The sequence below is a fragment of the Ixodes scapularis genome, unplaced genomic scaffold (genome assembly GCF_016920785.2).
Source record: "Ixodes scapularis isolate PalLabHiFi unplaced genomic scaffold, ASM1692078v2 PGA_scaffold2__306_contigs__length_199485367, whole genome shotgun sequence".
NCBI classification, from domain to species: domain Eukaryota; kingdom Metazoa; phylum Arthropoda; class Arachnida; order Ixodida; family Ixodidae; genus Ixodes; species Ixodes scapularis.
In genome coordinates, this window is record NW_024609857.1 from 91,966,578 (window position 1) to 91,989,766 (window position 23,189).

Genomic DNA, 23,189 nt, shown 5'->3' on the forward strand with positions numbered 1-23,189 from the left:
AAACAAAAACAGTACCACTTAAATTATAGCTAGAATTTACACAGGATGCATAGTTATTGCTGAAGTGTATTTTATTTTGCCATTTGTGCAGCTGTACACCGGCACAATTTATACATAACCATGTCCGGAATCTGGGCGTAATGCAGCTTCTTTGTGTTCATACGCACATTTTCTTCATGAGCTTGCTTTCCGAGACTGCAACATGCTTCATACCGTCGCAAGGTAAAACTTTGAATTCCAATTGCTCAAAATTTGTACATGCTGAGATGCAATTCTAGCAATAGAAAAAAAAAAAAAAAAATACAGGTCTTCAGAAAGCATACATAGAATACAAGCTTTGTGAACACAGTTTCCACAGGTCAAATTGTATGTACAAGCATTCACTTCCTACCTCACATGCATAACAAAAAAAAAAAACTCACTAACTGCTCTCTTGCAGCCACAGGTAAAGTGAAAGACGAGAACTCTCCGGCATGTCACTCTGGGCTCCACCACTTTCTCCTTGTGAAAGGCATCTCTGTCACAACCGCGTCTTCAGTTGTTGGCATGAAGTGACTGCCACGAGCGTCTTAACAAAGTGGTCACCTTTAATCTCCTTAAATACACATACACTGTTAAAAAAAAGTGGATAGCCTAGAAAAGTAGTGTGCTCATGCCACCCATGTCCCCCTGTTCCTTGATGAAGATCTCGAAGTACTGGTAGATGATTGTGACGGCAAGCAGGATACCAGTGCCGCTTCCAATGGCACCTGGGCACATAGGCAAGGGTGGGCCAACTTTAGACACTGGGCATCATCATCAAACCACACTCGGGGAAACAGTCTCCTCACAGATGCTATGGCTACACTTTTACTCTTTGTAAAGGCACAATGAAAGTTCCACTTTTGACGTTTCTGTTTCAGTACAAGGTACTATATCACATTCCCTTGTAATGCAAAAGCTCGCCAGTAAGGGCAAGAGCAGTACACTATTATAGTAAGCATTATTCCTTACTAAAAGCATTATCATGCCTTTTTTCATGTAAAAAAAAAAAAAAGTTAGACGTTTGTGTTTACACAGTCTGTCTTTGAAGTATGGCAACATTGGCTTATGTTGTACAACTTTAGCCAGTGCAGTACTGTCTGTCATAACAAAAAGGTATGATATGTCACAGCATGACAGGAATGACAAAGGCACACTCTCAATGCGCACCAAGCATGACAAAGCAGTGAAAGGCTCGTGAAGCATTTATAATCCGGTTATAACCAGGAGCGTGGTAGGACACAACTAATTCTGCCGGCAAGAAACATTCAATTGCTGTAAGACTTGAGAGAAAAGGTGACCCTTAAGGCTTGCAATATCTGCCAAAGACAAACGGACCTAGGTTAATTAGTGTCGTACAATTTCTAGGCTTTTTCGCTTATATATGGGCGACGAAGAAATAATGAAACATTTCAACCTGCAAATAATAAAAAAATAAAGGGGCGACAAAACGAGAATGTGTGACGGTTATGCTTATATTCTAAATGTATTCTATTGGCAGGGCAACGACAAAACAATGCTTTCGCCCATACTGGAAGTGACAATATTTCAAGATGGCGACATCTTTGTGAGATAGGTCTATACAATGCAGACTCTACACCATGCAAGCTACACTTTACTGTACCTGCCAGTTCCAACTCTTCCACCGGTGCCAGAACCGTGGCATAAACATTAGCTCTATGTGTGCAGAAGTTAGCACTGCTGTACAAAGGTAACCGGCAATCAAGTGCGCAGGCAGTCACTCACCCAGGAAGTCTGCAAGCACCGACAGCGCTCCGATGCAGAGGCCTCCAAATGCGGCGGCTGTTGGGATGTACCTGTTGAGCTCGTGGATCATGGACTTTTCTCGGTGCCCGCGCATCACCATCTGCTGCTCCTTCAGTTGTTTGGCAACCTGGACACATAGCAAATCCAAGTTTAAGTATCAATATAGAAAAGCGCCATTAAATAAAGATAAAGAAGAAATAAATTTTGGTTGGCTCTCGACTCGAGCTATTTCATCTGGTAGTAACCTATTTTACTGCGAAGAGAATGCACAGTTATAAACTTATTATAATTGTAAACTCCTCCAATTCCAGATGCACCATGAGCAATGCCACATTTAGATTTAGCTCTTCCTTTTCATTAGTTGCAGGATCCAACGACCAGCGTGACATGTTTCATAACTTAAACCTGATTGAGCTGAAGGCCGTTCTTAAGGCCGCAAGGCCTGAAAGGCACTAAACAGTTGTTGTTTTCTCTATAGGTTGGTTTAGACACTTGCAGGGTGACTACAACTGACTGTGACATGGCCGGTTTCTAAGCCTCTTCGGTTGTAAGCAGTCGCAAGTGTGTAAACCAGCTTTAATAGTGTTTTTTTTTTTTTTTTTTTGCTTTTTGCTTTCTAAGCTAACTCAATATATATTACTGGCCAACTTTCCCCACAACTTCTAGGCAAATATCTCGTCACAAAGTGCAGCACACGACAGAGAGTAGGAGAGAGGTGCATTTTCTAGTCAAACAAATCAGGCAAATGCAGGAGCCAAAAACATGGTGCATGCATTGCCCTTCAATACTACAAGCACAAATAAGCTAAAAAGCTAAAAAGCTTTTTAGCTTTTTAGTTCAGCTAAAAAGCTAAGTTTTTCTTAGCTTTTTAGCTGAACGATGGAGAAGGAACTGTTAAAATTAATACTTGGCCAATAATCCCCTACCATTACGACTATAAAAGTAAACTTGTAGAATAATGTCTTTTAGGCTTCTCTAAAATACGTAATGCAGATCCTCTGGATACCAACCCCAACGTCCTCCATCCGTCCCATTCTCCCTTTTGACTGCCCTGCTAAGTTTCCATACTGTCGGTTGTAAAGCTATGCTCTCCAATTACAATTCACTCCACATCACCGAGGAGAGAGTGTCCAAATTAGAACTTCGCGTGCGGTCAGTCCACCTTTCCACCAGCCAGCTAACTGACGGAAAAAAAGCAACGAAAAACAACAAAAGGGGCAGGAACGTTTGCGAGCAAAATTATTGCGAGGCTAAAACTCGAAATATGCAAAAAAACACTTTTTGTAAAAAGTCATCAAAAAGCAAGTTTTCGGATGTTTACACATCAAACCAACAGAGGGCATCTGGCAGATGCGAGCAAAGAATGCAGGATTAATTTAGACCACCCGGGGATCTATAGTTAAAGAAAGGACAAAAACGACGGGGAGGTCTTTCAGGCGTGCCACCTCCAGTGCAAGCCCTTCGATAGTGCTCGGGCAACCCTCGAGCTCCCGAGCATACGCACGCAGTTTAAGCACAACTTAAGGAAACAAGCGCACGCCGGAGACTGGGCATCCGAAAGAGACATCCTGCCGACGGCAATGATAGATACCAACAAAAAGGGCCTCGAGTACCCGTTCAGGTGCACTTTGCCCAGTGCCCACTCCCCCAGTTTCAAGTTATCGTTGGTTGTGCGAGGAAGAAAGAGCGGCTCCACTCACATCCTTGGCGCTGGAGCCAGAGACCTCGATCCACGTCTTGGAGAAGAAGGCGCACGAGCCGAGCATGAAGATGATGTAGAGCACCGCGTGGACGGGGTCCTCCAGGATGTGTGCCAGGTTCTCGGGGGGAGACAGGTAGTAGCACAGGCCTCCAATCGGGTACGCCCGGGCAGGACCTGCCCCTCCCACGTCCTGCGCAAACGGGGCGAGAGAAACCCCGCGAGTCAGCCACGGGACACAGATGGAGACCGGTACTGCACTGCCCCCGCTGCCATGTCGATAAGTTCCAGTATACTCCATTCGCCGCTAAGTAAACGGGGCGGTGGAAGCTTCGCTTCCACTGCCCTGTCGCGCCTCACTCAACTCTGCGTGATAATAGGCTTGTTAGATTTACCTGCCCCAGCTTACACCATTGCAGAAAAGTGTAGTGCAGAGCAGAAATGACAGGTCAGTGTGCTTCCAGTATGTACTATAGAATACCGCGCATCCGCCCATTCCGCACTAAGCGCTCGTTCCCAAATTTGTAAGATCTGAGAAAATGTGCACAGTACATTGGTATGTAAAATTTATGACTGGACAAGCGCCCATTCCCTATTTTTCCGCAATTATCTCCAAATTTTGAGGGGGCGCTTGCCTGGTATTTTACGGTAATTCAAGACAGTTCCACTGCCTTTGTCGACTTATTGATGAATAAAGTATAAGACTAGAGAAACGAGTTAACAAAAAAATAGGGAAGCAAAAGCACATGGGCTCTCTTTAGGTTATGTGCATGTCAAATTTAAAGGGAGGCTGAAACACTTCTTGAGAAAAAAAAACGAGTTAGAGGTGAATTCTGGCGTATTTTTATCCCGTGAATCTGAATATCACATTCGTTTTCTCTGAAGATGTAACTAAACGCGAGAAACGTGAAGAGCCTCCGACCAGGCGTGACGTCATACTAGGATATTTGGGCCGCAAGCGCATGTCGCTCGTTTGGGCAGCGCGTGCAAATGCAAGCTTGCCAGGTGTATTCCCCCACACTGACACTGACCTTTTTGAAAATAGCAAGAGTGCGCGTGCACAGCTTTGACAGGCACTAAAGCTGCGCGAGAGCGAACATTCCGAAAACTTCTAATGTGACGTCACGCTGCGGGAAGAACGGGCTTCAACGATACTTTTGAAAATTAATTTCTGTAGCGCCCGTGCACCATATTAAAAATTAATCTCAACATTTGGGATCCTGGAGGCCAAATGAAGACGATTTAGGTATTTTTTTTCTCAAATACAAAACCGCTTCAGTTTCTCTTTAATCTTTGTACTGCAACAAAACTCCCACTCTCGACGGCATTAAAAAAATTAGCTTTCCCAAACTTGACATTCATGCAAAGCAAAGGGGGGTTTAGATGCGAGTGTTTAGATAGTGTGAGGTCAGTCTGCCCTCGGTATACACGTTTGCAAGTCTGGTCTCAGGGCGCGGCCATACTGCTCAGTGGGGTGCGCTTGGGCACGGCCATAATCCGACTATGACGTCTTAGCAAGGCTTCGTAATCAAATTATGACGCATCCAAGAGCACCCCAACCGAGCAAGATGGCAGCGCCCTGAAGCGGGACTTGCAAACGTGCACAGTCGACTCCCGTTAATATGAAATTCACGGGGACTGTGAAAAACTTTGAATTAAACAAACTTCCAATTAACCGCAAGGAACAAAAAGGGTCACTTTACTAATTTAAAAACTGACTTTTCATGAAAAAAAAAAAAAAAATCGGCAATTGCCGTCTGCTTTTTCTTGCAGAATCTTGCTGCGGAAAGTAAGTTCTGCAGACTGTAGATGTGCCCGAGTGCTTCTTCAGCATTGTTCTTTGCTGCGAAAAACCGCTGCGTGAGGGCAAGGCCCGCAGCTACATCAGCAGCCGGCGGTTGCGGCTCAGTTTCAACGTTGTTGTCGATGTCACTTTCGTTGCTAGCCTCGCGTGGCCGAACAATCTCAATGATTTCAATGTCCGTCAGTTCACCGCTTGTTTCCACTGTGCTGAACATACTCTTCGAAACGGAAGTAGCCGAGAGCTGCTGCAAGACCATTGTCATCAAGCTCACTTGTCTCTGCTTCCCCTAATGGACAAGACGAATCATCGCCTGAAGCGCTTGCTATGAAACCACAGTCCCTGAAGCGCTTGCTCCAACTCCGGGTGGGCGCTGGTGCGCATTCTCTTTCGAGAGAGCTTGAAGTGATCATACTCAAAAGCATCCAGTATCAAGCGCTTGCTCTTGATGAAGTTTGAGAGGGAGTTAGGCTTGATGCCATATTTCCGTGCAATGTCATGCTTAGCGGCGCCTCCTTTCTCAACTTTCAAAATTTTGACTTTCGTGGCCAAGTCAAGCGTGCGATACGATCTATGAGTTGTCATTGTCGCGACTGGAGCCGAAATGCGGCACGTGGAACCACCGGTGGAACAAGACCAGCGCACTCCTGAACCAACTAGAGAAAAGACGCAAAAAGAAACAAAAGCGATGCCCCTGTTGCAACGTGTTTGCGCCAGTCTTGACTGTTTAACCTTGCCGCTTCATGAGCTGCAACACTGTGGTCGGCAGTGATGCCAATGACACCAGTGCGGTACACAAACCTGTTTTTGCACTTTAAAACTTGGAAATTTATCAAATATTACGGTTCCCTTGACGCTTCCGATTGAAAATCAGCTTCTAATTATCCAATATTTTAGACTTTTCGCTTCCAATTACCGAGCATTTTTTTCCCAAAGGATTGCATGCAGAACTGATGGGACCCTTACTTCACTTCCAATTAACCTATAATTCCAATTAAGCGACTTCAAATTATCGGGAGTCGACTGTATATGGCAATGCTGACTCACATTGCGGGTGAGACATTGAGCCAGTGCAGTTGAACTGCTAACCTGCGGCTCTTAACATGCATCATGAAGAAGCGATTACATGAATGCACGACAGTACAATGCCCATCCAGACTGAGACGGGCAGGGGCAGAAATTGAACTCGGGTACTCTAGATTGTATATCAGAAGCTTCCTCTACACATGCACAAGTGTGCAGTGCACTAACACTCGGCCACTGGGCACCCTTGCTCGCACACCAAGCGACGATGTACGGATTGTTGGGTTGCAAATTAATTTGACCCATGGCTTGCAACTAAAAACAACAGAGCGATCAAAAGGAAAACTTACCGCCCACACACCAAGGAGGTTCACGAAGACGTTTCCACTGAACTTTACTGCCAGCATCTGAAAATATAATTACACAATGAGCTCGATTAAAAATGTAGAGCCCTTCCACTTCATGTGAAGATGAAGGACCAGCGAAGCTGTCATCTTTACGACGTCTAGGACGGTGCCTAGAGCACGACGTCTAGGACGACCTCAGGGATGACGTCTAGGACGACCTCAAGGACCACGTCTAGGACGACCTCGAGGATGACGTCTAAGACGATGATTTCTAAAACGACGCCTAGAGAAATTTAGCCTTTCCACTCTGGTGAAAAAACCAGAGTGGAAAGGCCGGAAAGGTTGCCGCCATCTATGGGCGACAGCAGCAACTAGACAACCGGCAAGCCGGTTGTCTGGTTGGCCCTTAACAGCTCCACTGTAAAAAAATGTAAGAGGTTTGTGCATATTTTAAAGTGGGACTTCACAACATTCTCTGTTCTAAATATATTAGGACTGGATATATTTTATAGCTCAGAGATTGGGGAGTAAAAGTATGGTTTAACATATTTGATGCTGAAAAGTAAGGGAAAAATCGGCTCGTGTTCAAAATCACCAAAACTATGTTTGAGACAAATAAGGTATCGGCCAGAAACATACAAGCCTAATCATAGTGTGTCGTGAACAGGAAGTGTTACCCGGAGTAGGTACGTGACTTTCTAAAATGAAACTAGAATAATGAATATTACTGCAGTAATTAAAACTAAAATTCTGTCAAGACACAACCCAAAAGAAACGAAGGCTAGGAAAATTAACAGGGCTGCTTTCAAAGAAGATAGACACCCAGCGGTGCACTTGCTTTGCATTTAGTGAGGTGCAGTTGTTTGAGAATGCATGCTTCAAGACACAAGCAAAAAGCACCGAATGTGTTTGTAAAGTCTTCCTGAAAAGCAAAGCACTCACCTGAGAGATGACGTAAAGGTTGGACACGAGAGCGGACTGAAGGATGATGGGGATGTTGGATGTGTAGAAAAGCTTGATGGGGTACGAGCTGTACTGGCCACGGTAGCGGGCAGACTTGATGGGCAGGTCGACGCGGAAGCCCTGAGGAGCGAGACAAAATGACAGACATTAGAACTTTCACTTCCAGTGTCAAGCGTTACACATAGAGAAAGAAAATGTGGCTGTGCAAAAGATGGTCAGACAACAGTGGCAAACTGATGTCGAAAAGCAGCCACTGGGGATGGTCCAGAATAGTGGCATGCTGTGTGCCGAAGCTCGGCGCAGCAGGAGGCCTCTCGGTTCTTCTCTTTTTCCAAAACCCGCCGGCACCTTGTTTTTGCCATCTTTCTTGTTTAGCCGTCTCCAAGGCAATGAGTGCAGAAACACCGGGTGTGAACTATGCACTAAAGGTCAGCTAACTGAAAAGACTATCACAGAAGAGACACCAGAGGCTGGTTTAGACCTCACACAACCAAACAGACAAAAATCCCAAGATGATGAGACTTTACACAGTGTCAGAGACAGCTAAAGAGAGAAAGCAACATGTGTCACCTACCCGGGGCAAAACACAATGGTTATTCCTGATGCTGAAGTTAAGACAAGCCAGTCACCACTCAACTTGAAGGGTTCAGCTGTATTCATTCATCTATTGCATGAATTGGCAGGTCCTCCCCACACCCCTCCGAAACAAACTCTTGGCTCTGCCACTGGCTTAACGGCTCTCGCTGCCCTACCCCGCCGGTTTGAAGCAGCAGTCTTTACCAGAGGTGAGAGGCGTTTGCACAGACCTGGAAGTATATGACTATGGCAAAGACAAGGATGGTGGCCAGCAGGTTCATCAGGTTGGGCAGGTTGGCCCTGTAGAAGGCCTCCCGCAGGGCTCGCACTTTGTCCGACCGGGTGGCCAGCAGGTGGAACAGGGCAATGATGGCACCCTCAAACTCGGTGCCTGAAAAGACGGAGAGAATATGGCGCAGCATCAGAAACTGCATCGACACCCTTTTAAAACAGCTCTGCAAGGCTTCAGCAGTCTGGTAAGACTGAAGGGGCAACCACCCCAGAACAAAGCAAAGCTCTACAAAGGCCTAGAAAACTAACTATGGGGAACAAGGGTTATCAAGTCTATGTGCAACTTATGACAGAGTTATCAGGTGAGGTTGCTAAAATATGCACAGCATGGTTCTAAGACTACCAGCGGCTATGAGTGTGGTTTAGAAACATGTTCAGCAGTAGCATTTGTCTTCTCCTCAAGCCCCCAAAAATGAGCCAGTGTGTAGTGCCACAAATGCAAAAGGAGGCCGCACCAAAAGTAGACACAAGCTCGAATGAAAAAATGCCAAAGTAGTGGCTTTTTCTAGAAGCTCTTACTGGAGACTTTAGAAAAGGCAGTGAAGGTAACCAGCAGCCTTGCAAACTTGTAAGCCTTGAATCTCCAAAGCGAGAGCTTCTGAACCGAGAGAAACTGCGCACATGCAGGGTTTCCACTTACCCCGGCCAGTGTTGACGGTGGCGGGACTGAAGGCCTTCCAGACAATGGTTTCGCAGATGTTGGTGGCGATGAAGAGTGAGATGCCAGACCCGAGGCCATAGCCCTTCTGAAGCAGTTCGTCCAGCAGTAACACTATCAGGCCGGCCACAAACAGCTGGATGATGATGAGGAAGCAGACGCCCGCCCCAATGTCTGCGGGGTCTCCGTACATGCCAGTCATCACATACACAATTGCCTGCCCGATTGTGATCACCATGCCGAACACTGGAACAAAAAGACAGAACAGAACCCTCAGATAAAGCGCATCCCTAGCTAGGTTTATCAACTCCCACAGCAAAGGAATGTCAGCTTGACAATGCCTAAAATGATGCCCGTGCGCATGCTTTCCTGTGGTGCATGACACGTGCCAATTATGGCAATATACTGAGAGAGCTTAGCCAATGATCATGCTCATGTCAGAAAAAGAGTGAACTCGTAGAACTAAGAACTTTGCTCGGATTCCGTCGCTGATTAAGCTGCTTTCATGAACTATAGCAATTGATGCTTCGCATGCTCAGCAGGAAAAACCACATGGCGAAGCAGAGATCTGTAACTTCCAGTAGCACAATGTATCCACAACAGTGAATATCTTCTCAATCACACCAGCCCACACAGCAAAAATAATAAAGAGGAAACTCGTTAAATGCAGCATACCAGCAAAAATATAGTTACAGCAACTAAACCCCAAAGAGGCACCCCATCATCTCCAAACGGCTGATGCGGTACCTTCATGTTGCAGCTGGGGAAAGAGCAGTGAAAGGACCTACGTTTCTGTGCTCCGTTGAAGAGCGCCCTGTCCTTGGGAGTGTCTCCAACCTCTATGATCTTGGCACCGGCCAAGAGCTGCATGATGAGACCCGAAGTGACGATGGGCGAGATGCCTAGCTCCATCAGTGTGCCTCGGTTGGAGGCCAGGATGACTCGCATCCAGTAGAAGGGGTCCGCCGAGTCCGATGACATGATCCCGAAAAGTGGAATCTGCAAGTAGAAAAGACACAATGCTCGCATTCCGTGTCTTGAGATCATGCTTCTGGTGTCCAGTATGTGACAAGCGAGCACCGGAGAGGAGCAAATAACTGCACGAAAAAATGGCCTTCAACTACTACAAAAAAACCGCAGAAGTGCCCACTTCGTTCCCCCAAGCGCCCACTATTAACATCTCCTAAACTTGGGAATTCTGCATATTATATGCTAAGCTCCCGATTTGACTGGACAATTGCCCATGTCTAGATTAACCCAGTTTTCAGGGAAAGTGGGGTGGGCACCCCCGGTATTTTACGGTAATTACAAGGACATCCAGTGTGAGGAACTTGTAAGACCTCCTCACTCAGTAATGACACTCCACTTGAGTCTCCTGCTAGACAATTTTCTCCAGCTACACGAAAGTTCATAACTAAACAGAGCTAGCTAAAAGAATGCCCTTGCAGATATGCAATTTAAGCTTCTAGATTAGAGGTCAGAAACAGAAAGCCATGTCGGAAAGACGTAGGCACTGGAATGTTATTGAACCTTATTGAAACTTTTGCTTTCTATGTGATGGAATCTCTATATAGAAGGGTTTATGTGCTCACCTGGCAACAGACAAGGAAGATGAACAGTGTTATTGCTGTCCATAGCACCTTTTCCCTGAACTGAATCTGCAACACAAAAAGCGATAATCAGTACATGCTATACCAGGCCAAAATGGGACACTGTCGAAACAAGAAGGCATTAAGAAGTAATAATAATAAAAAAAAATGACTTACTTTTCTTTCAGGTTTGGCAACTTCAGGCAGGATGCCACAGAAGGGCTTTATAACTTCCAAAAATTTAACTGTAACCACAGAAAAGAACAAAATGTTATACCAGTACAATTTACATAATGACACTAAGACAGATACCACCTGTCAGAAATAAAAAGGAAACAGGCGAAACTGTCAAAGTACATGATCTGCTCCCATATGTGTAGACAGCTGCACGTCTGATAGTACATAGAAGTCTAAACTGTGGCACTTTGCACGTCATCAATCTGCATGCGTAGATCTTAAAAAAGAAAAAAGAAAGACGAGTTTAAGTTAGGCGTTTTTGATATTCTCAGACACATGGGCTTGTTATCAGTCGGCATAAGGTGAGCATTAGGGGAATACCTGAGCAACCCCCAATGCTCTGAAGGTTTTACAGCAATCTACGTGGCAGCACGACAGAATGCAACATCCATAAAAGAGACTCACAATGTAAAGCGGCACATTGGGACGGCCCGGTAAAAGCCGTTTGTGTCACCTGGCGCAAAACTGACGGCAAAAGCCGATCCGAAATGCGTTTAAAATGTGTGGCGCGCTATACAGAGCCACGGATGCAAGGCAGGTGGAGGTCAACTAAGCGTTAGGGTGTAATGGTACAACATTAATTCGATCCAGGGGTTCGAAGATAAACCGTAATGTGTCGACGTCACCACCAGGACGTTTCAGCGACCATCATGACCTCGAATTTGGCTCGGCGAAGGTGCCGCTTGCAAACAAACCTAACTGCGCTGCAAACAAACAACCACGTTTATTGGTGGCACAGATTACTCAGGAAGTCCACATATAAGAGTGATGATCGTACTTGATGGTCACTAGCCGTGCCTACCACTCGACGGCTAAGACCGGCGAAGTGATCTTGAAATTCGCGAAATCACCAAAGCAACGCGTGCCTCGGGGATTAGAGTTGACTATGTAAAAAGCCTAGAACAAAAAGCTTAATGAGAGTTCAGAGTGATGAGATGGATGAGGGACTTACTTCCCATGTTGCTTGGTCGGAGAGCCGCTGTTGTTTAAGTATATGGCGTCGAAAGCACTGCTAACTGCCGACTGCACACTCACAGAGCTGCTGCCAGGGCAGCGAACAACCGGAAAGCGTAGCGCAGCGTAGCGTACACCGGAGCAAAAGAAGCGACCACGTCGCCAGCGTTGCGCATGACGTTGCAGCGCCAGTGCTGACAACACGCGTAACGGTCACCGCTAAATTTAGCGAAATTCTTCATTGAACGCGTCGTTGTAGTAAGAGTTAGAAATGATACGCAACTTATGAGAGCCGTGACACAGAAAAAAAAATGCAATCAACGTAAAAATAATATATTGCATTCTTTACAAAAAGAAAGTTTTTTGTTTTGTTTCTTTGGTGTTGAAATCAAGTTTCGAAACAGGATTCTCAGCTTCGCCTTCGTTTGCCCTCGTTCGCAGCCATTGTTGCGAAAAAAGGCTTGTTTCACATCCTGAGCGTTTCGATCTCTACAAAGTGTTTAGTTTGCCTTTACATCGGCGATTCTTGACCGTTTGTCGAGATTCTCTCTTGATGCAGGCACGCAGTGAACGTCGATTGTATCAATCCTGCCGATTAGCCAGGTTCTAACGAAGGCATTGTGCGCTCGTCGCTTACTGGTTCTGGGCTGACCAACCAAGTTGCTGTCGCGTTCAGGTTTGTCCTTTTATCGTGACTTTGACCAATAGATTCTCGGGCTTCATTATTTGAAGGCTGGAAGGCCGAATTAAACCGCACCTGCCCAATAAAACGCTCCACAACTCGGTTTGAAAGTGCGAAGCGCGTTATAACCGCTGGAAGAGCGTTGACCGGGCTTTTAACTGCGTAACATTCGTTGACATGGCGAGCGAATGCAGTCCTTCGGGTACACGTCCCCCCATAACGAAATGCTGCCCCATGCTTTGCCGTAGCATGCTATTCATGCATGTGAAAGTGGATATCCTTCTGGGCATTTCAAAGAAAGCCGCCGGTTTCGTGATAAAACCAAATGATCCACTTTCTGCGTATTTCGAATGCTAATGGCACGAACAAATAGGCTTAATGATCTTAGAGACAACCGGGGCGGCCTTCAAGCGCGCCTTCCGTGATTTCGTTGTTTTATGTTTGTGAATGTGTTGACCACGGTGGTCTTGACTTACCAATGAAGCTTTCTTCACGAAAGCGGACGGTTTGGCAGTTTTAAGCAAATTTTATAATGTTCAAATTAAAATTGACGATCGGCTTCTCGATATTAGGCAAATTTCTGACATGTTATACCACCAGTGTTGGAAAGTACAGGGTGTCCCAAAAAGCAATTTGCAGGGTTTTTTTTCACACCGCAAAAATAAACTACGCCTCGCCGGACGCTCCGCTCACGTGAAGCTCTATCGGTTCAAACCAGGTGCTAAAGTTTTAGCACTAATTATTTTTTAAAAGTTATGCGATCTTTTGAAATTTTCAATGGGAAAAAGGCGACCGACTGAGGTCTCGAATAAATCGAGCTCTATGACGCCAGTTACCGAAAATGGGTTTATTTTCCCATTAAAATCTTCAATCTCATAACTTTTGAATAAGACAACAACAGTCAGTGCTGAAACTTTAGCATCCGTGTTTGGCGACGCATAGTTTATGTTTGCGACACCCAGTACATTGTGTTTATAGTACTTTACTCCAAGTAGTTTTTAGATATATTTTACCCAACAATGCATGCCGCTTTGCAGAATGGAGAACGGCGACAATGATACCGGTAACATCACGGACTCCTTCCTTGCTGCAAGTGGCCAGTACATCGTCCACGAAGGTACTGTACTGGTGTAAATAAATAACGACCAGAAAACCACATAATCATTATATGCATGCCACCTCAATCCACTTCTGCTGGTGCAAGTATTTTTGTCAAGGTCGTTTGTGCCGCATTTGCGTAATGATTGTTGTTCCACAGATCATTACTAAATGGCTGCATCTTTACAAAAAACCTAATCAATTACATGAATTCAGTTTAAGAACTACTTTTACTGAACTAGACCGGTGATTTTGTTACAAACACATTTCATGAAAAACCTACTCGAATCACTGCTAGTTGATAAATTGCTTGATAGTTCACTTACTTTCAGGAAGATAAGTAGGTTGCTTGAGTGGTAACTTCATCCTCAAGTGCCATCTCCTCACAAGGCTTGCAGACAGACAGGCTACTGAGGACCATGTCTTTTCTAATGCTGATGAGATGTCATTGCAAGTTATAGCAAAACTCTGCAATACTGGCAAACACTGTTGCAAGTCCACTATGGACTCATTATTCCAGGATCTTTATCAGGCACTGAAGGCGAGGACGGTCTAGGGATCGCTGGTGATGGCTCTGACCAAGGTGACAGTCAGAAAGACTCCGAACCCCTACGGGAACAGGTAAGGCTGCCAGGCCCAGGAGTTCCTCTCCATTGCGACGACTTGGAAGATTGAAACACAGGTTCCAGATAGCAAAAAACAGCCTAATTGTCACCTCTTTTTCAGGACCGCTTTCTCCCTATTGCTAACGTGGCTCGGATTATGAAGAACGCAATTCCTAAAAGCGGAAAGGCAAGCTGCCTTTCTTCAATCCTATTCCTAGATGATGTTCAATGGGGCACTTGTCTAACTCTTCCCTTTGCTCTTGCAGATAGCCAAAGATGCGAAGGAGTGCGTTCAAGAATGCGTTTCAGAGTTTGTCAGTTTCATCACCAGCGAGTATCCTTTTTCCTTTTCGAGTGGAGGGGGTTCTCAAACTGGGTTTGCAGGGGTCCATGTCGTATGGACTCGAGAGTTCCCTGCAGTACCCCGTTGGGTTTCTTTAGTGCTTATAATGTCTGTTTGTCTAAGTAAAGTGCTTCTCCACCCTAGGCATAATCAGAGTATGGTTAAGCAATCTGCTAATGCATTGCTTCAAGCCATACAGTCTGACAGTTTTTTTCAAGAGTCGGTGACAGGGAGTTCAGGGGAAGCTTCCCCCACCTCTCTCCACCTTACCAGAACAAATGCTGGAGAGGAGGCAACATCCTCTTCAGTGTTTGCTCTGCTAAAGTGCAAAGAGGTGGGAGGAGCTTCCCCTTAAAGGGGTTATGACACGAAAATTAAACGGATAGATTATTGTTGAAATGGAATGCTCATAGGCTACTTAGTGTATACACCAAGTTACACGATTTTTAGAGCTATAGTAATTGCAATAATCAATTTACGAATTTTTATCATTTTCATCTGGCGACCAGGCAACACTGCCCGAGCTAGTCACGCCATGGTGTCCATAAACCACGTGACCATGAACGCTCTTTCATTCTAGGCGCCCCCATGATGGCCCGAGCTCTCCTCGCCGCGGTACGATCAAAACCGTTCAAACCCCTTTTTTGGTAACCTGGAAGCTATTCTTGATCTCGCCCCCAGCCTGTTGACCTTCCACCCTGCATGCACCTGCGAGATATTCCCGGACGACGGTGATCTGGCGAGCCCGTCTGCAACTCGCCGTCGCTGTGGCTGGTCGCCAGCGGGTCGCAGTCAAGATGAACAGCTTCCAACATCTGTTGATAACAATCACTCTCATCGCTGCTGCGATCATTGTCGAACACTTTGACAAGGCGAGCGATGCCGTAGACGTAATCTTCACGGACCGCATGCTCGAAACGCGGAAGGTAAACGAGGAAATTGAAGCTAGAGACGCCAAGAGAGCCAAGTCTGTGAGTGCGTGCAAGGAAACGCCGCGCTGGAGGCTGGCTACGTCACCAGCCTTCAGCTCCACCCGGCCGGCCCCTCCGAGGGATCCGCACATAAATCGATTTATCCACAAAACTATCGCGCCATTTTCAATACGAATTTATCAGGATTATAGGAACATACAGTGGGTTTTAGCAGTATTGTTATCTCATATTTTATTTTTGGCGTGTCATAACCCCTTTAAAGGGCATCTCCGCCGTAATTTTTATAGTCACCGATTTCTATAAAAGTTTCACCATGTATTTGGATGCCCTTCCTGAGCATGTGTACGAAATATCTCAGAAAAATATTAATTTTTTTAGAAGAAAATGAATTTTGAAATTTACACGTCCACACCCAAATCACTTGCTGCCGCCCTACTGGCAACACTGAGGAAGAGCGGCACACGGAGGCTGCCATGATGGCACTGACGTTGCCGTGACGTCACATGTTGGTCAGGGTGCTTGCTTTGGAGCTTGTTGGTGCTAGGACTGTCTGGTTTTTGCTTATTTTATCGGTTTATACAGTTATGTAAGAGCGCGTAATGGCGACTGGAGGGAATTGGTGTTGTGCCGTAGGGTGTAATAACACCACAAAGAAACGCAGCAATGTGACATCTTCCGTCCCTGCGCTCGTGCCTTCTGTCCATAGGGAGTTTTAGTAGATAATTATCAGAGGCCCGCTACCCCTCCGGGCGCGCGCTAGAGCATGCTTGGAAGTGGCGGCGCGATCTCGCGCTACGGAAGCGTCGCTTGAGAACACGGTCTACTAAAACCGTCTATTGTCAGACCCCAAGATATAACAAAAAGTGCCTCCAATTAAAAGGCGTAACGTCGATTAGTTTTTCTTGGCGTGCTAGCAACAAAAACTGCCTTACCATTCCGCTTCAGAAGCGGCATCTGGGTCCACATGGCGGCGGATCACGAATGCAGCCGCCGCTGGCGCTTCCCTCGGAGGCGATGCCGGCGGATCGTATGAAAACGGGTTATCGTCATCGTCCTCAAAATCTAGCCGCATATCCTCATCGTTGCTCGATTCAGACGAGCTTGATGAGTCCATTTTCATCCGCGGCACGAACACAAAACAGTGACCTGCTGCCAGGCTGGCCAGGCTCAAACTGCACACGTGCGAGTGTTTATACCATATGTGACGTCACATCAAAATGGCGGACCAGTCGAGTGGCAAGTTAGTTTCGGTTTCGGTTTCAGCGTATTTTAACGATTATAAATTATGTAAACAGTTTTTTAATGATTTAACCGCTGCTATAGGCTGAATTTTTAGTACCCTTTCCGAAAATATGTTTCGATAAAAACACTCTTTAACACTTAACCTGTCACCGAATATATATAGCGCATTTCAAATCAGCAGAGTTTGTAAACTTTTAAATTGTTTTGCTGCAAGAATGCCAAAGTTAGGGGGGAAGGCCGCTTGGACATCCTTGAGAGTGGCTTGAGGGTTCCTCCAGACCACCGAGTTTTCAGAATAGAGCATTGCTGTTGTTACTGTGAAAGGATTTGCTCGATTTCCTCAACTGCAATATCAGGGCCAGTGACCGCTGCCACCAGGAAAAACGGAAGACCATTAATGGAGAGGACATCCTGTTTGCCATGTCGACTCTCGGCTTTGACAACTACATTGAGCCACTGAAAGTGTATCTGCAGAAGTATCGCGAGGTGGTTGTACTTTTACCGACTCTAAAGCAGGACCAAACTCAGGCACGTAGCCAGGGGGGGGGGCCCATGGAACCTGGGCCCCCCCCAAAATCTTCCATTTTGCTGGGACTTCCTCTCCCCCCTCCCCCTGATACAGCATTTTGTCATGGGCGGCAGCCCCCTCCCACCCACCCAATTGAAACAAAATCCTGGCTACAGGCCTGACCAGGCTCATTACATATAGTGTCACATGCTATGCTTCTGCCATTGCATGAAAATGCTAGGTGGAATGTATTTGCTATGCCTTGAAATAGAGATTTTCATTGAGATTGCTTCAGCTTCTAAAGCTGACAAAGCACTAAGGAATCGCTCCCAATGAATTTTTTGTTGCCAGATCTTTCTAAAGTGCATCTTAACGTGGTGTCATTTTTGTGATTGATTTTATGTGTTCATGCTTTCAACACTGCAGGCCATGAAAGGAGAAAAGATTCCTGGGGCCGCGTCTGCATCAGAAACATCTCTCGAGGAGCTTGCAGACGACTCTTTCCGTAAGCAGTCTAGCAACATTATGTTGCACATGCTTATTGCACTTGCTTAACAGTATTAGTGCGAGGGCGATGAAGAATAAGATTTATTTGCACACTTTTGCTGAAATACAATTTCGGAAACTCCTGCACCACCAGTGAGTGCTGCAAGAATTATTGGAATCATGAGTGCTCAAAGCCACCTTCGCCCGCAAATGTAAGAAGAATGAAAGGAAACCAGGGCTGGCTTGCTAGAAACAGCATCTCAGCTGAGACTCGGTAAAAGAAAGCACTGCCAAAGCCAGTGCATGAGCCGAGCGGGACTCGAACCACATCTCAAGACGCTCGCGCGCCCCAGCCTTTGTAGTGCTTTCTTTCACCCAGTCTCGGCTGAGATGCTGTTCTAGCAAACTGGGCCAGGCTTTGCTTGCTTGCTGGACCATGTACCATATAAGGACTACATTATATACATGCTTCATAAAATATTAGCTCTTAGGCTTCGTACAAGCTCAGAAATCTCTTTGAATTAAAAGTGACCCGAGTAGTGGCAGCCAGGCGAACGACATGGTGAGAGGTAAACATTATTTTGTCTCGATATGGCCAAGCTAGCTCAAAAAGCATGCAGATTGTGTCTGCTACAGGCACTTATACTTTGTTTCAGCTTCGGTCCGAGCGTTGCCAATGTTATGAGCCGAAGGGCCAATCAAACAGCGAAAGAGGCACAACGTCATGGCGTGCTCTCTGCAGTTGATAGGAGCAGCTGCTATTCGCCGTCGCTCTGTGCGCGCTCCTCTGCCGGCTTGTCCTATCAAGCGCAGAGAGCACGCCATGACGCTGCGATTTGGCTCATAACATCGGCCGCGCTTGGACCGAAGCTGAAACGAAGTATAGTAGTTTCCCCCTCAAACACTACAAGTGTTTGATAAGCATTTTTAGAGTGCAGCTCTTAGGCGCCCGTTTCCGGCTTGAGCGGCGTCGGCGTAACCAAGGTCACCTCAAGGTCATGTGACCCCCTCCCCCACCGAAGTCACGTGACACCCCCCCCCCCCAAGGTCAGGTGACCCCCCCCCCCGGAGAATATTAAAGAATGAGGGGAGGAGAAGGAGGGGTCTACCCTCCCCTCAGTACCCTTCCCTCCTCCTCAAGAGCTGCGCTCCAATTCGGCGTTACAGGGAGTTGTAAACGGCTTTCACTTTTTCAATATGTTATTGCACCACCAACTTCAAGTAAAGATAGCTATAAAAGCCTAAAGGTCATTTTGTCAACTGCTCTTTCCACATCCTATCAATCTTCATTGCTTTTTCCATACGAAGGAGTGGCACAGCTCTCAGGATTCACACGTTCCCGTGCATGCTGCAAGACAGAGTGCAATGATTTGCAAAACAATTTATTGCAACAATCTTTTTTTTTTTTCTGCATCTAATTTGGCAATGCATTTTATTTTCAGCTAACATCTTGACAGCAGAGCAAGGCACACAGCAAAATGTCATCTTCACAACAACCTTCCCAACCCAGGCGAGTCGGATTTCGTTGTAGCTCGACAGCTGTTTTGATGCGCCACGAGAATGCCGGTGCTATTTGGTCACTGAAATCAGGATCTCTCCTTTTAAGGTGTAGCCCAGCTGGCCATTTCGACAGAGACAGGCTTCGCAAGTTGCATCTGGCTCCACCTCCTGATGTATATATTGGGACGTTTCACAGTGAGATTAACGTTAATAAACGAGGAACCCTTTATAGCACGTCGTTTGCATGCTTAGCAACACAATCGGCTGAAGTAATACCATTGCCTTGGTGACATTCTAGGTAAACCTGCTGTAGAACGTCTGTTTCTTGACTGGACTATCTGACTGTTTGGGGATTCAGGATTATGTGAATACTAGTACCAACAAGAGAGTGAAGAGTGTAAACGAGTAAGTATTTCTGCGTAAAGAGGAGACGGAAAAGTAACCTATGTAAACTGTCCTATAAACCAGTTCTAGCCCCTGAAATTTCAAACAGGTACTGCTTTCTCAAAATTGCTGAACAGCCCTTAGCATGCCAAGTGAATGCCGATGTTGCCTTTGGCAAAAAAAGGTCTGCAAATACACTCTGGGTGAACTGGAAGAGGCCTTGACAGTGATGATGATTTTCATAAGTTGTCATTCTTGAAGAGGGAGGGGTGTGGTTAGACTTCCAATGACCCTCATGTTGACATCTATTGCAGGATAATTTTTGCTTGTGCAAAATAATGAACACCATAGGCGTAGACTATGGGGGGGGGCATCGGGGCTCGTGACCCCCCCCCGGGCCATGATCCTTAGTTGTCTTGTAAATGAATGTTTGACCTGATATTCTCCAGCCTCAGGCTTTATTGCCATGTATTAAAGAGAATATAAAGACTCGTGGCCGAGTGGATTAATACTTCAGAAGCACAGGAACCTAGGTTCTACCCCCACAACTTCGCAGCTGGCACAAGCATTTTGTTTTTCAGATTTCTGCTTGCCGGCGCATGCGCCGTGGTACAGGCGATTAACACACGGCTATGCTTGCAAGGTGATTGACATTGACACACAGCGACGGACACATGGAAATGTACCCCCTAAAATAAACTACTGATAATTGCCGGTGTAAAAAAAAAATTGTGCGGACCCCCCCCCCCCCCCCCCCCCCCCCCCCTTTGGAGAACTTCTCAGCCTGCCCTCCCCGGGGAGGTGAAAAGTCTACGCCGCTGATGAACACAGACTGCAGATACTATACTGTGTGATGCACATTAAAGACTATAGGGCCTCTAAATTCATCAAACACAAAGTTGGGGCCGAAGTTGGCCGAGCGAACCGATTGGCCTATCACGATGATGACTTCACACTTTTTTCGCCAACGTCCAATTGGTGCGCTTCACGAACTTTCGGCTCCAACTTTGTGTTTCACGAGTTTAGGGCCGTAGGTCTACAGTTGTACTATACTGGCTAAATTGCTCCTCTACCCGGTTCATCCACCACAGTACCTTTGCCAATTATAAACAGAGTAAGGTGTCATTTGGGAACATCTATCCCCAGCAGAACCATGAGTATAGTAGTTGCACAGGGATATTTACCTTCTCTAAGGCTAACTTTAGTTAGTTAGTCTGACAAAGGTTAAAAAGGCATGCGCAACAGATACACACTGTATACGTGACGATGCGGCTTTTAATGCTCGAACAGCGATGAACATTGGGTCCATCGAAATGGGAGGAAAGCGAAACAAAAGAGAAAAAGGGAAGGCAGGAGTGGTTCACTTCATGTACTTGTCATTGTTCTCTGCAAGAATCTTGGCGGAGGACTTGGCATCATGGAAGAGGTCGCTGACCTCCCGGACGTCGTCCTTGCGGATGGATGTCCGGCCGTTCACCTTGGCCAGCAGGCTTGAGGGACTCAGCAGCTGAGCCGCGTATCTGGTCAGGCGGCAATGTTCAAACGCCTCCATTAATGAGAAATCGACAACTGAGCACCAACATTTTCAAAAAACACCCTGCAGTTCTTTTTGTTCTTTTTTCATGTTTTTTTTTATTTTTTTTTTTTTAGAATTGGCCCAGCACACTAATCGGCCAAGGGTGAACAAATACAAGGCAAAAGAGTAACTGCAATTTAGTTGTAAGAAATGAAATCCCGCGATAGACTGCTGCGATTGAAATATTGAAATACAGGAAGCTGTGCATGCAGGCCTGGCAGCCCGATGGGAAATGTTACGCGACCTCAGCACACTCAAAATGGCTGCCCCCTTGGAAGCTTGCACTAGGGAGAAACAGTGCCGAGTAATCCAGTTTCTTGGTGCAGAGGGCAAAGAGTCCATGGATATCCAACGCGGGATGTTGAACCAGCATGGAGGCACCTGTATGTCATATCAACAGGCACACGAGTGGTAGTAGTAGTACCAAAGCGGAGAGTCGAGTTTGACTGATGCACTCCGCACCGGCCGGGCTCAGAAAGGGAGTTTCCTCCTTTCTGGCTGCTTCAAAAGGGGAGAGATTATGGCTTTTTCTTAGCGCGCAGCTCTTAAGCACCCGTTTCCGGGTTTCGCGACGTTGGTGTAACCATTCTAAATTTAGCTGAAAAATCAACGCCACGTTACCTCACCACCAATTCAGTTTCCCCGATAAATTCAGCGAGGAAAATTACGTCACATAACTTGCTGTCACGTCACCTATGAACAAATTCAGTTTCTCCGCTAGATTTAGCGGGAAAATCGCCATCACGTGACCTCACGTGGCATTAATTTTTCAGCTAAATTTAGCGGGAAAACTGGGAGGAAGCGAGGGTACGGAGGAGGAGGAGCATAAACTTCCCCTCCTCCTCAAGACCTGTGCTCAAATTTCGCATTACAGGAATTTCTAAACGTCTTTCAATTTTTTTAAAGCTTTTAGGCTTGGTGGCGGAAGCTACCAGCCGTTACAAAGGGTACAGCCGTTCATCCATCCATTGCTTCATTATGCTGACGAAGACCAGGGAGCACAGAATGGGGTGTATAAGCTGGGCACATGCTGTGTGTGTGATGTCATGTGACGTCATGAGGCCACATGGCTGTGATGTGACACAGTGTCATGATGTCACGTGATGTTACAGGACATAGAGGTGTCACATGACGTCAGTGTTGCATATATGACTTTGAACTATGTGTAATGGTTGAACATGACGGGCACAGGTTTACTCTTGGGGCAGCAGAGCTTGTTCCCAACTGATTACAAGATGTCTGATGGTGCCGGCACCGAAAAGCGCGAGGATATCTGAATCCTAGTTTTGGCATCGCCTTCATTTGCAGATTTATCGGTAACTATTCTGAATTCAAAGATACTACATAGTATGGTGGAAAGAGTAAGGCCCAGGTATTAACAAAATGCAGTTAGTTTAGGTAGCTTAAAAAATTGGCAAAGCACCCCTTGATGAAACGGGGTGCTTTATAAAGCTTTATAAAGTAAAAAAGTCATAACATGCTGCAAAGATGCCTGAGAAACTATCTTTCGTGTTCTCTATTGCGACTCTAAAAGGCCCAGAGCCCACGATTGATGCAGGTCGCCTTTGATGACAAGCTGTGACCAAATCGCGGCGATTTGCCCAGTGCGGGGTCAGGCCCGTGGTGTCCGATAGCAGGGTCATAGTAACCCCGATCAACTTGCCATATATAGAGTTCAAATGTTATCGATGCCTATCAACCTGCTGATCTTCCATAAATTGCAGTTATGTCTCATTAACACAGACCACATTAATGTGGATTTTCCACTGTGTAGACAGAACTACCGAGGACAAACTGGGCAAACTTGCACATTTTTACCTCGTTATGGACAATGGTTGGGGGTCACGGAGGTGTTCGTATTAATGAGACATTGCCATACAATGATTTGGCTCCGGCATGGTCTACAG

The 23,189-nt window shown here is 46.1% G+C and overlaps 3 protein-coding genes across 4 annotated transcripts in view; 1 reads left to right on the forward strand and 2 right to left on the reverse strand.

The window, feature by feature from the left end:
- Nucleotides 1-53: 53 nt before the first annotated feature.
- LOC120839370 (protein transport protein Sec61 subunit alpha) lies at nt 54-12,129 on the reverse strand. Its single transcript, XM_040209652.3, has 11 exons — nt 11,925-12,129; nt 10,913-10,980; nt 10,739-10,804; nt 9,935-10,145; nt 9,129-9,392; nt 8,428-8,588; nt 7,601-7,741; nt 6,662-6,718; nt 3,489-3,680; nt 1,768-1,915; nt 54-749 (listed from the first exon to the last, which is right to left on the reverse strand). The coding sequence occupies exons 1-11, from the start codon at nt 11,929-11,931 to the stop codon at nt 634-636; spliced, it is 1,431 nt and encodes a 476-aa protein (XP_040065586.1). The 5' UTR covers nt 11,932-12,129; the 3' UTR covers nt 54-633.
- Nucleotides 12,130-12,336: 207 nt separating this feature from the next.
- Nucleotides 12,337-19,556, forward strand: LOC120839369 (nuclear transcription factor Y subunit beta). 2 transcript variants are annotated; one of them, XM_040209651.3, is made up of 9 exons: nt 12,337-12,602; nt 13,646-13,725; nt 14,227-14,327; nt 14,433-14,498; nt 14,578-14,645; nt 17,185-17,317; nt 17,763-17,841; nt 19,265-19,332; nt 19,413-19,556. In XM_040209651.3, the coding sequence occupies exons 2-9, from the start codon at nt 13,647-13,649 to the stop codon at nt 19,425-19,427; spliced, it is 609 nt and encodes a 202-aa protein (XP_040065585.1). In that variant the 5' UTR covers nt 12,337-12,602; nt 13,646; the 3' UTR covers nt 19,428-19,556. The 2 variants fall into 2 exon arrangements, with proteins under 2 accessions (XP_040065585.1, XP_042147886.1); XM_042291952.1 differs by lacking the exon at nt 12,337-12,602 and adding an exon at nt 12,774-12,810.
- Nucleotides 19,557-20,963: 1,407 nt separating this feature from the next.
- The window catches only part of LOC120839368 (ruvB-like 1), a 20,778-nt gene continuing 18,552 nt past the window's right edge, over nt 20,964-23,189 (reverse strand). Inside the window, exon 11 of the mRNA XM_040209649.2 lies at nt 20,964-21,226. Within this exon, the coding sequence (XP_040065583.1) occupies nt 21,067-21,226 (160 nt within the window). The 3' untranslated portion in view covers nt 20,964-21,066. The remainder of the gene's footprint in view (nt 21,227-23,189) is intronic.